Raw genomic sequence first — 12,091 nt, 5'->3', positions numbered from 1 at the left:
GTGCTCCTAAACCATAAAAATCACAACACTATAAGTGACACGCTAAATCACTTCCCGGGGACTTAAACTAGTAACTAAAAGTTTCCCTATCGATAAAAAGCATGGCAATACCCCCTAAACCATAAAAACGAGAAAAATAAGGGTTTCGAAAATTCCCCAACCGAGGTAGACCTGGTTGCCCAACCTAATTCCGGTTCTGGAAAATTCAGGACCCCCATCCGGAATTCCGGATGCACAACCGGAATTCCAGTTCCTCGCAGGCAGCAACAATCAAATTTTCATATCTTGCTCAAATCAACTCCAAATTACCTCAAACTTTCCAGACCTATTCCATATAACCCCTAGAACATTTCTAAGGCATCAAACCTACCCAGAATGTACAGAAACAAAAATCACCATTGGAGCTCAAGCTTTGAGTTCTAAACTCAAACTTGAGCAAATCTAAACAACATCCATTCAAACCAGCTTAATTCTACTTAATCAAGCATAGAATAACTTCAGAAAACAATAACAAACATCAACAACATTCCAGCAACAAAACATAGCTCTTTCTTTCAAAAATCACATAATTTACATAGAAAAAATCAAAGCTTTACTCAACCTAACTAACATGCTTCCAAAACAATTTAAATAACCCTAATCTAACAAGCTTACACCTCTGAAATCAAGGACAAATTCACAGCAGCAACAACAACTATAACTCATGCATGCATCATCATCTTTTACACATTTTCTAAAAAGAACAAAAGGAAAAGAGTTAGAAACTTTACCAAGGTTGAAGAACACTTAGAATGAATGAAATTAGCTTGAAAATTCAGAAATTCCAGCCCTAGAATCACCTACACTCAGTGAGAGAGGAAGAGAGGAAAAGAGAGAGCCTTTTTTGCATTTTTTTCTATTTTCTAAGTTTGAATGAAAAAATGAATAAAAAGGAATCTTTAAACACTAATTTATTTCAGCCAAATAACATATAAAATAAACATTTATTTTCAAATAATCAATTCACAAAAAGACAAAAAGTCATTGGGGTAAAAAGACCATTTTGCCCCTCCATACTAAAATCACTAAAGGGGTATTTTTGGGAAATTCTAAATTCCCGGCCATTCCCGACATTCCCAATGTCTAAAAACTCGTCCCAAACTACTAACATACTAAGTTGTGATTTCTACTGAGCCAAACGCCGAATTCCAAAATACCGGGCACCGGAAATGCAAAATATGAAAACTACTGAATGACATAACCATGCATTTACGAGATTCCATAAATAACAACATAATAAATTATTTAAATAGCTATAAATAATTTTCATAATTAATCATAATTAACTGATAATTTCTAAATTAAACTAAGCAGGCTTTACATAAACAGTATATTGACTCTATTTATGTGTGTTACGCAGATTATGATTCTTGTTTGTTAACTTCTCCGATGACCTCTGAGTCTCCTACTACAAAAAAGATATTTAGCAACACTTATTTAACAACACTTGATAAAAAAGTGTTATTAATTTATTTACTTTTATAATAGGATACACTTAAAATTAAAGTGTTGCCAAAGAATTCATATATTTAAAGTCCTAACATTTTAAAACAAATAATAATAAACAATAGTAACACTTATAAAAAAGCGTTTTCATTGATAATAAAAAATAATCATAGGTAACTCTTTCTAAATAAGTGTTGCAATATATAATTTTTATTTATACATATTGATCTTAATTAAAAAAAATGTTAGTGGAGTATAACTTCTTTCAGTTATATACCATTCGTAAAATATGAGCTCAATAAATAACTATCTATTTCTTTCTCTAAACTACCATTAACATTAAGAAATCCTCCAAATTAAAGAACTCCTGCAAAGTATCTAATCTACGCCATATATCTTATGTATTCACTATTATATATTTAGACATGTTTACCTTGTAATTCAAACGCAATCAATGCTTCCACTTTCAAGCTAGATGAATCTCTTTTAATTCAAATTTGTTGTACATTTAATAAATTAACAATGTTTGGGCAATTTAAGGTAGTTTTTATATTCCTATTTGTTTTTAGTTCATTATTTCATTGGATTTTGTTTTTTGTGTGATTGTGTTCTTACTTTATATAATAGTGTAATTGTTTTCTATGAGCAGATTAATTGTGCGTAGAGAAACTATAATCTTAATCATATATATATATATATATATATAAATCGAGCCATGCACTTTTTAAATTTGTTTTCTTACGTATTATAGAGTTAAGGTTATTAAATGTTCTTGGCATATTATTATTAATGGAGTATAAAATTTAATAATTTAAATCAATATTTACTTTAAAAAAATTAATATTTTTTATAATTTTTTAAAAAAAATATGGCAACGTTTTTTTTAACTAGTGTTGTTATATATGTGTATTAAGTAGTATATCATATAGTAACACTTTTAAAAACGTTGTTTTATGTCTAAACCTTTAGTAACACTCTAGGAGGCAACACTTATAAAAGTGTTACTTTTTAATTTTGTTAAGTATAAAAAAAGTGTTGCTAAACATCTTTTTTGTAGTAGTGCTGCTTGGTCCCCTCCCCCGAATGACTGGGTCAAAATCAGCTGTGGTGTGAAAGTTGGTTGTGATTCGATGTGCGTGGTGGCTTTGGCTAGGGATCATAAGGAGACAGTTTTGTGGGCGGCTTCCAAAGTGCTCAACTTCTCTGACCCACTAATTGGAGAAGCGATGACATGTCTGTTAGTTATGGAATCAGTGGTCTCGAAGAAGTACTATTTTGTGATGATTGGGAGTGACTCTGAGAAAGTTATCAATGCGCTGAAAGGGAATTTACTCTTATATAATTATGTGATTCAATGTAAACAACTCTCAAATCTCTTCATTAGCTGTAATTTTATTCTTATTCTTAGACAATGTAATTTTGCAGTCCATAATATGACTAAGTGGACTTTTACCAAGAATGTAATTTCGATGGTTCATCTTATCGAGATTCTGAATAATATTTTATATAATGACTATGAAGTTTAATTTTTAATCTTAATCTAAATTCACTTTTATTTACAAAAAAAAAAAAAAGAAAGAAAAAAAGAATTTTCCATTGATATTCCTACGAATAATAACTCGTCCTTCCAATGACTTCTCCCCAAATTCCGTCGCTGCGAATTCATTCGCTTCCCACTCCTCCTGACCAACCACAGCCATATTTGCCAAAGGCCATAGCCATCAAAAACACCAAGAAAAATGCCACTTTTTGTTATAAATGTTAATTTTGCCATATTTTGATGTAAAAAAGAGCCAAAGCCCATAAAAAATAGACGAAGTAAAATGTGCCATATATTCTACTTTCAAAATTGATAAAATTATCCACTAAAAAAGTACACAAGAAAAATGCCACTTTTTGTTATAAATATCAATTTTGCTGATAATTTAAGTAAGAGTGACTACAAGCTCTTCATCGCTCTCTCCTTTATCACTCAACACATACAAAAACGGCGGCAAGAGGCCCAACGCGGAAGAGCTCCTCTTCCTCTCTTTCTCATTTTAAGCCAGGCCTATCCATTGGTGAGTTCACGATCTGCAACTATTTTCCATCGCAATCCAAATATCAATATACAGATTTTGCAACAATTTCAAATCTTTATTGAATAATTTTGCATTTCTTTATTTTTTTTTCAACAGACCAGTATGATTTGTTGCTGTCTTCACAAAGTTTCTATGCATATTGTTTTTGTTTAATCTTTTGTGCCATAGTCACTGAAAAACTGATTTTTTTTATTGCGATCTTCTTCTCTCTGTTCTTCAACGAAATTAAGCTAAAACAAGAGCATAGAATATATGTCTGTGTCCCATCTGATTTACTATTCTTGCTTAAATATCCTTCTCTGTTTTCTGATAGTAAGTAATCTTTTTACGTTTTCCCGAAAGTTTGTATGAGATTCCATGAAAGGATTGAGAATAATGTTTTGTTCAGGTTCTTTTATCTTTATCTTTATGTAGTCCGATTGTATTATTTTCTACTTTTGTCAGTTTAATCTTTTAGGATTTCTTCTTCCTCTTCCTTCTCCAAATGGGTTCCGCCGAAGTCGAGCACAGATGTTTCGTCAGACGATTCGCGTGGGCACACCATGTGGATTAAATACAATCATGATTTTCATTCATTGCAAATGATACGATTCTTTTATCTCTTGAGAATTTGTGCCACATTACAGTTATTAAATTGCTGATTTTATTATATGCTACCTATCTACCTAACTATCTAATTCTGAATAAAACTGTATATTCACTCCCAACAGAGCGTGACTAAAATGCCCATGAAAATTAGACTTCAGGATTCATAAGAATATTAAGAAAGTTCTCTGATGTTCTGTTTGTGAAATGGTTTGGGTCTCCAGTTTCCACTAGATGGAGAAACTTGTTAAGTTTATCTATGTTTTGCTTATTTATTTATTTATTTGCTAAAAATAAGTTTAGCTATGTTTTCCATTGATATGGTGAGTGACTTTGAGTAATTTTTGAGGTTTGAGTCTTCCTCATTAGTATAAGGTTTTGTCGTGTCAAGTACATCTATGTTCGGTTCTGATAATATTTTTGGGTTTTGAGTTTCTTTACTTGTTCTTTTATTTGATGTTTTATTTGTTTTTTTCCTCTACGCCGATTACCATGGAGTTTGCTTATATTTGGCTTTCTTCTTCTTATTATTATTTTTGGTGGGTTTGGTCTTGTTGATTTAGTAGTTGCTCACTTGTTCCTTTTGTGTGGTTTTTGTTCTTATTTGTATGAGATTATACTGATCATCAGTAGTAGTTCTTTTCTGTTTTAAATTTTGTCAACCATGGAGTGTTAAGAGAATGAAATTGGCCATTTTTGCTCTGCAAAACTTGAGCTTTTAATCCCACTTATCCACGGAGATCATTATTTTTGTTCCAGTAAATAACTGTTATGCATTTGAAAAGTTTTCGGTTCATGAGTTTCAATTAGAGTCAGCATGTTAAGTTGAGAATCGTAATCATTTGAATTTAAAATGTGTTAGTTCACTTCTTCACATCTTGTTGGATTTTACTAATTGTTTTTTTCTTGTACCGGTTTTGCAGTTTAAACTTCAAAGATTACTGATACAATATGGTTAATGCAACTAAAGGACTGTTCATTACATGGTAATGTACTTATACTAGCACTAATCGTTTCTATTCATGTTTGTGCTTTTGTGATAGTCCATTCATTTATATTTTGTTGGATATTAGACTTCTCTTCTCACACTTATTATCTTAGGTTAGAAAAAAAAAAGAATTGAAACTTGTATATGAGCAAACATCCAAGAAACTTGGTGTGGTGAATAATGCTTGGTAAACTAAAGCTCGTAAACAATCAAATCAAACAATGATATACACGCATTAAAGCAATACAATAAAACTCTCTAAAACAAAACAAGTAAAAGAAGAACAATGCACAGAAATTTATCCTGGTTCAAGTCAAGAGTGGATGAGAAATCAATCTTGGTATCTTTATTGATTTGAATCAGGGGAGTACAGTAATCACAGTTGAGAATTGGCATACAAACTCTCAATCACAAGTGTTTTCCTAGCTTAACACTTTCATCACAGTAGTGCAGCTCAATACAAAGACCCAAGCCCCTAATTTTCATTTTATCTGTACACTCGAATGACTGTCTCTCTCTCTAGCAATCTTTCTTAATCTGAACTGGTGCGATGAAGGACAATAGTGTATAATATATATAGGCAAATATGAGTGTTGCTGGCAAGAAGTTAATTAGGACAGGCAAAAGTTAGTTGTAATTTAGGAGAAGTAGGGTCTATTTGGCTGAGCTTCTGCCTTTTGCTTTTAGCTTCTCAGGAAGTTCTTCTTGAGTTCCTGAGAAAGTTGCATAAAACTGACTTTTTTAAAAGAGCTTTTTAGAATTAAAAGTTGAAACTCATTGGTTACTCAATCAGCAGCAGAAGTATTTTTGGAGCTTCAGAAGTTCAAAAGTAATTTTTAAAAGCTCAGCCAACCAGGGTCGTAATTCCAACACTTTGGATTGTGAAAAGTGCTCAAATATACAATCTTATTCAATCTGATGGGGTTCATGTAAATTATAGGGTAGAAGTAGTAAAGTTTTGATCTGTGCAATATTAACTAGTTTGAGTTACCTTTGTTCCTTCAAATTATAATAATTATTTTCTTACAAGTGGCTGTGTTTGTTTCTTGTTTTCGACAGTGACATACCTATGGCACAATTCATAATCAATATGAATGCTGCCTTGCCTGCATCGCAGAAGTTTATAATACATGTTTTGGACAATACTCATCTGTTTGTGCAACCCCATGCAGCTGAAATGATTAGAAGTGCTGTTCAAGAGTTTAGGGACCAGAACTCATACGAGAAGCCTAACTAAAACATTGTTTAGTAATCCAAAGCAAGCATTAGTCTCTTTTCTTAGTACTGTATGGTTCAACGTTTTTTTTAAGCAATGAATGTATCATTGAATAACTAAATCATGTTCGACAACCTAATATCATCTAAAAATTTAAGAATCCCAAATCCAATATGAAAAGTCCCCTAATCATACAAGTTGTTCATCCATCCAAAGATTATACGCTGTTAATGCAGTCACATTGGTCGTCCGAAAAACATAGATTAAGGATGTACTTGAAAATCTAGACAACATAATTGCAACACAATAATCAAAGATCATTGAAAAATGTATGTTTCTTATAAAAAGATCGTTGCTAGGTTATGTTTCAACTACTTGAGTAGAAAGTCTTAAAGAAAGAATTTAATCCAATGCTAACAAGAGTCACACATTCAGCTTGAATCACAGTAAAGCTAATTATAAAACACAAATATGTCAATAATAGTAAGAAACTAAGAGCACTCCCCAGAGATACAAATATATCAAAAATATGGCATGAAATAGATGTTCTTACATTTTAGAGCATAGAACAATAAATAGTATTGTTTGTAGAATAGTACTATTTATCGCTCTAAATTTATTTTATTAACTTTTTTAGTTTTAAATGATTTTTTATGTATGGATATGTGTATTAATATTATGTATTTATAATGAATAAAATATATTAAAAGATAGAATATGAGAAAAGAAATAGAGAAGTTGGTAGATGGTGTAATATAAAAGTTTGTTGTAAAATAAATTAAGTAAGATTTTAGTGATATATTTTAAAAGATAGAGAAGAGAAACTGTTGGAAATGACTATTAAATACAATTTAGTTTATATAACATAGGTAACTGAACCACATATTGTGTGGTGTAGTGGTAGGGATGTCTTTATTAACATAATTTCTTGCTTGGGTCAATGGTTCAAATTCCACCACAGTCCCTCAGTGGGAGGGATTATGCTTGGTTCTTTGGGAGACTAGTTCATCCTTAATGGGATGAGAACCCTCGAGGTACACGACCCGGACTTGGACCCCAAACTCGACACGGACATTGGACCCAACCCCAGGCCCCAAACCGGACCCGGACCCCTGGCCCTGAACTCGGACCTGAATCTCGACCCCAGACCCAAATCCCTACCTGGACCTGGACCTAGACCTTGGACACCGACCCCGTCCCTAATGCGGACCCCAAAACTTGACCCAGACCCTAACCCCGACCTCGATCCCAACCCCGGCCTAAATCCTAAACCTGGACCTAGCCCAAGACCCTGAACCTAGACTCGGGGCCGGACCCAGACTCGAACCTAGGCCCTAGATCCAAACTCAAACTCAAATTCGGCCTCGAACCCGAACTGCTCCTGACCTCGGACTCGAATCTAGACTCGGACCTTGGCCCGAGACCCGACTTAAATAAAAATAAAAATAAAATTTACAGATCACAATTTAATTTTTTATTTTTAAAATTAAAAAATAAAAATTATTATAAAACACATTTTATTTTTCAAAAATAAAATTTCAAAACCAAAAATTTTACTTGGCATGTACCCGGAGAAATACGAAATGATATGCTTTTGAATTAATCTTTCTATCAAATCCCAAACCGTAGCAGAGGAGAGCAGACTAGCGCTAAACATAGTGCCGCTTTCATTCCATTCTATCTCTTTCCTTCATTTCTGCTCCGACACTGACAGTCCTCTCTTCTCCGACCCCATCTTCAATCTCAATTGGGGGAGACCCCCTACTCTCTCTCTCTCTCTCGATATGGCGGTCTCTTTCCAGACAACTATTCATCCCCAAGCTAGACTCGCTCACGCGCCTCCAAGGTTCTTTCTCTTTCATGGGTTTTCTTTCCTTTTCATTTCTCTTGCTGGGATTTCTTCAAAATTGAGTCTTTTTCATATTCTTGTTTGTTTATTGGCAGTTGTGGAACAAAGCTTTATTCGGGTTTAAAGCTTCAATCTCCAGGTATGTGCATTGCTTTGCTCTTCGCAGTCTTAGTAAATTTATATATAAATTGTATAAATTTGGGGTCTAACCTTTTTTTTTTTTCTTTCAAGGCACTTTTGGAGCTGGAAAACCCAACTTGACAGCTGAGTTCTATGGAAAAGTTCACAAGAGTCTTCAGCCTAGGTAATTTAGTGTATAAATTTGTGTGCTTTTGCGAAAAATATATAATTTGGTATGTTTGTATATATATATTTGTCAATTTTGTAGTGTGGTGCTAAAATTTAGCATATTCGACATTTGGGTCTTGTAACTTATTTATGAAGCTTTAGAATTTTTTGAACTATAACAATTGATAGAGCTTTGGAATACTTTTAAAGCAAAATTGGTATCATTCTCATCCTTCTGTTTAGCAGCTTCACATTAATCTAAAACCATTTTACTCTTCCAATTAATTTAAGTTCATGTGCAGAAGCAGTTATACTCAGTTTATTTTAATAAAATAGTTATAACATGGTTACCTCTTTCTGTGGAAAAACTTTTCTTTGAGATGTATTTTAAATTCTAAATTGTTATGTATTGATTCAGCTATGATCCATACTACTTATGCTTTCAGGATCAGTAATCATAAACCAACAAGAGCACAAATTGGAATGATGCCTATTGGAACTCCAAGGGTGCCCTATAGGACTCCCGGTGAAGGTACTTGGCAATGGGTTGATTTGTGGAATGCCTTGGTAAGTTTTTGTCCCCTAGAGGCTATCTATGATAAACTGGCAAAAATCTTATCCTCTCTCCTTGTTTCTGCTTCCATTTTTTATCCTTTGATAAGAGTTTTTGCTTAAGAGTCCTCAAAAGTTTTATCCATCTCTATACTTTTATTTTTCTCTGGAAATGTTTCCATTGGTTGTTTGTTTTTGCTAATTTCAATATATCCACCATTTTCCTCGGGACAAGTTGTTTCATAGAATCTTTCTGTGTGGATGTTAATTTGGTCTACAATCTATATAAATGCTGTTAAATTGTGTTACTTAATCAGTCAACTGAATTCTGCAAATGCAGTATAGAGAACGTGTCATCTTCATTGGACAAAATATAGATGAAGAGTTTAGCAACCAAATTCTTGCCACAATGCTTTACCTTGATAGCGTTGATAATAAAAAGCTCTACATGTACATTAATGGTCCTGGTGGAGACGTGAGTACCTTATTAAAATGTTCAACTGAAACAGAATCTATCTACCTTTTCTTTGATATATGTTTTCGATTGATTTCATGCTAAAACATGTACTATTTTGTTTATAGCTTACTCCAAGCCTGTCTATTTATGATACCATGCAAAGCTTAAAGAGCCCCGTTTGCACCCATTGTGTGGGCTACGCTTACAATCTAGCAGCATTTCTTCTTGCAGCTGGAGAAAAGGTAGTACTTTGTCCTTTTAAGTTTAAATTTTTTTTATTTTTTTAATCTTCGTGAAGTGGAGATATTGTCATTTATAAAGCTATACAAAACTAATATTTTGTTAGAGGAAACCGGAAAAAATTTATGAATTGGGCTATTTGAATTTCGATTCATGGGGTATCTGAGTCAAATCAACAAGGCTTCAGTTAGAACAGCTTTATCATCTTCCCTTTTTTGATTCCCCATTTGGTGGGACTAACAATGTGTAATTTGGAGTTTGATGACTGGGGTGGCAAGTACAATTTCCATATAGCGTCCAATTCATTCATGCATACTTGAGTCAATTGTCGAATCATATATTGATTATGCTCTGCATTCCACCTATTTTTTCCTTCTTATCAAGGGTAACCGATATGCAATGCCTTTAGCAAGAATTGCATTACAATCTCCTGCTGGAGCTGCCCGTGGTCAGGTATTCCTCTTTTTTACATTCCGTTGCCACAGAAACCTTTTTATATTTACTGATTTTGGTTCTTTCTGGTGTCATCAACATGTTATGACAGGCTGACGACATTCAGAATGAAACAAATGAACTTCTAAGAATCAGAGATTATCTTTTTAATGAATTGGCTGAGAAAACAGGCCAGCCAGCTGACAAGGTTAGTTTAAGGCTTTGTTTTTATAGTAGACTATTATTTCTATCATTAGGGCCTCTGTCTATAGACATCATTTGTAATTTGTTTGCTGTGCAGATTAGCAAAGATTTAAGTCGAATGAAGCGGTTTAATGCTCAGGAGGCCCTTGAATATGGGCTAATTGATCGTATTGTGAGGCCTCCTCGCATTAAGGCTGACGCACCTCGCAAGGATGCTGGGACAGGTCTCGGTTAGTTGTGTATTATTGTATTTTTCGCTCATATTTTAGATCCTTGCCGATACCAACTGTAGGGCTTAAATGTTTCAGAACTTCATTTAATGCTTCTGTAATTGGCTTTGTTATAAATTTTTGCATAGAGATTTGTTATTTTGAACGTTTAAACCACACTTAAAAGACTCAGAAAGCATTAGCTCAAAAGGAGGCTTTCTATAGCTTGGCATTCATATAGCTTAAGTGGTTGGGTGGGTGACTGCGAGCGAGTGGTTTGGGGTTGGGGTTCAAGCCCGGGGTATAGTGACAAATGATCATGCTCTCTTTACACTTATTTAACTAGATCCTTCACTTCATTATAGTAAAACGCAATCAAGTCTGCAGATATTCTTGGCCCGAATGATATATTTCAATGATTTGAAAGTTTTGGAGTTCGGTGTTCAGTTTATTCTGTTAGTAATACCTAAATAGTATTATAACAAGTAGTTACTAGAGCTTATTCTAACCTAGAAGGAAACACTAGATAGAGGGTTTTTCTTTTGCCTAAAAATATATATAAATCAATTTTAGCACTCGAGATTAAATGTTACAATACAATGAATTCTCTGACTTTCTCCTTGCATGACATCAAAAGTTGAAAGAGTACAATGATATCATACTTATTCATGTAATGATAATTGGCTAAAAGTTTTAGTGAAAGGAAGAAAGTCATTCAATGTTGATCTTCATGGTCTCACTCTCAAACGACATTGTTTGTTCAAGTAAACATGGTACTACATATCGTTTTTGATGGAAATTTCGTTTATATGCAAGTCAACACATTTTCGTTCACATTGCATGATAGATATATGGTTTATAATTTCCCTTTAGAAATAGACTAAGGTTGGTTTTGAAGACAATAAAATTAAGCCTACAATAAATTGCAAAACTTTCCTTCTCCCCCAACCTTTCTTTTGCCCATATAACCTTGCCTTGTGGTAATTTTGGTGGTTGGTCAGTTACATTTTGAGGGTCTATAAACGTTTTTTTTTATTTATTTTTGGAGGATACTACTACAACATCATAATGAATTAGGCCAAGTCCAATATTATTCAAGACAGTTTCCACAAAAATAAAAAAGAAAAATAAATAAAATAATAAAAGGGGTTCACATTCAAACTCTACAAATTCAAAGACATCAATTTTCATAATATAGATTTAAAGTTTCAAGCTCTATTATGATTTTCCAAAATGGCTTACAGCAAGGAGAGAGATGTACAGAAGGAAAGGTTGGGGGAGAAAGGAAACGTTTTTGCGATTATTATTTTTTAGGTTCAATTAATTATATTTTATTTTGGGTTAGGAATTAAAAAGGAAATAAAATTAAGAAATTTAATTATTTTAGTATTTACATGTGTTTTACTATAAGTGGCACAGATTTTGTTAAAAATTGTGTTCATACAACTCATCTCTATATTAAATAATGATTGTAACACATTCAAATTACTTACTTTTTGCTTACA

General features: G+C 33.1%; 2 protein-coding genes across 3 annotated transcripts; both read left to right on the top strand.

Annotated features, from left to right (window-relative positions):
* Window positions 1–3,396: 3,396 nt before the first annotated feature.
* On the top strand, window positions 3,397–6,535 carry LOC115715637 (general transcription and DNA repair factor IIH subunit TFB5). Of its 2 annotated transcripts, none has more exons than XM_030644295.2 (3): window positions 3,397–3,545; window positions 5,075–5,137; window positions 6,199–6,535. In XM_030644295.2, exons 2-3 carry the CDS (start codon window positions 5,103–5,105, stop codon window positions 6,374–6,376), a joined length of 213 nt encoding a protein of 70 aa, XP_030500155.1. In that variant the 5' UTR covers window positions 3,397–3,545; window positions 5,075–5,102; the 3' UTR covers window positions 6,377–6,535. The 2 variants fall into 2 exon arrangements, with proteins under 2 accessions (XP_030500155.1, XP_030500156.1); XM_030644296.2 differs by lacking the exon at window positions 3,397–3,545 and adding an exon at window positions 3,661–3,878.
* A 1,365-nt stretch (window positions 6,536–7,900) lies between these two features.
* On the top strand, window positions 7,901–10,796 carry LOC115716897 (ATP-dependent Clp protease proteolytic subunit-related protein 2, chloroplastic). The gene is made up of 9 exons (XM_030645813.2): window positions 7,901–8,201; window positions 8,300–8,343; window positions 8,436–8,508; window positions 8,939–9,059; window positions 9,385–9,519; window positions 9,627–9,743; window positions 10,126–10,194; window positions 10,286–10,381; window positions 10,475–10,796. Exons 1-9 carry the CDS (start codon window positions 8,140–8,142, stop codon window positions 10,610–10,612), a joined length of 855 nt encoding a protein of 284 aa, XP_030501673.1. The 5' UTR covers window positions 7,901–8,139; the 3' UTR covers window positions 10,613–10,796.
* Window positions 10,797–12,091: the final 1,295 nt, after the last annotated feature.

This window comes from Cannabis sativa, chromosome 5 (genome assembly GCF_029168945.1).
Source record: "Cannabis sativa cultivar Pink pepper isolate KNU-18-1 chromosome 5, ASM2916894v1, whole genome shotgun sequence".
Lineage (NCBI taxonomy): Eukaryota > Viridiplantae > Streptophyta > Magnoliopsida > Rosales > Cannabaceae > Cannabis > Cannabis sativa.
The sequence above is the reverse complement of the archived record's forward strand: the minus strand, read 5'-3'. Positions and strand labels throughout refer to the sequence as shown.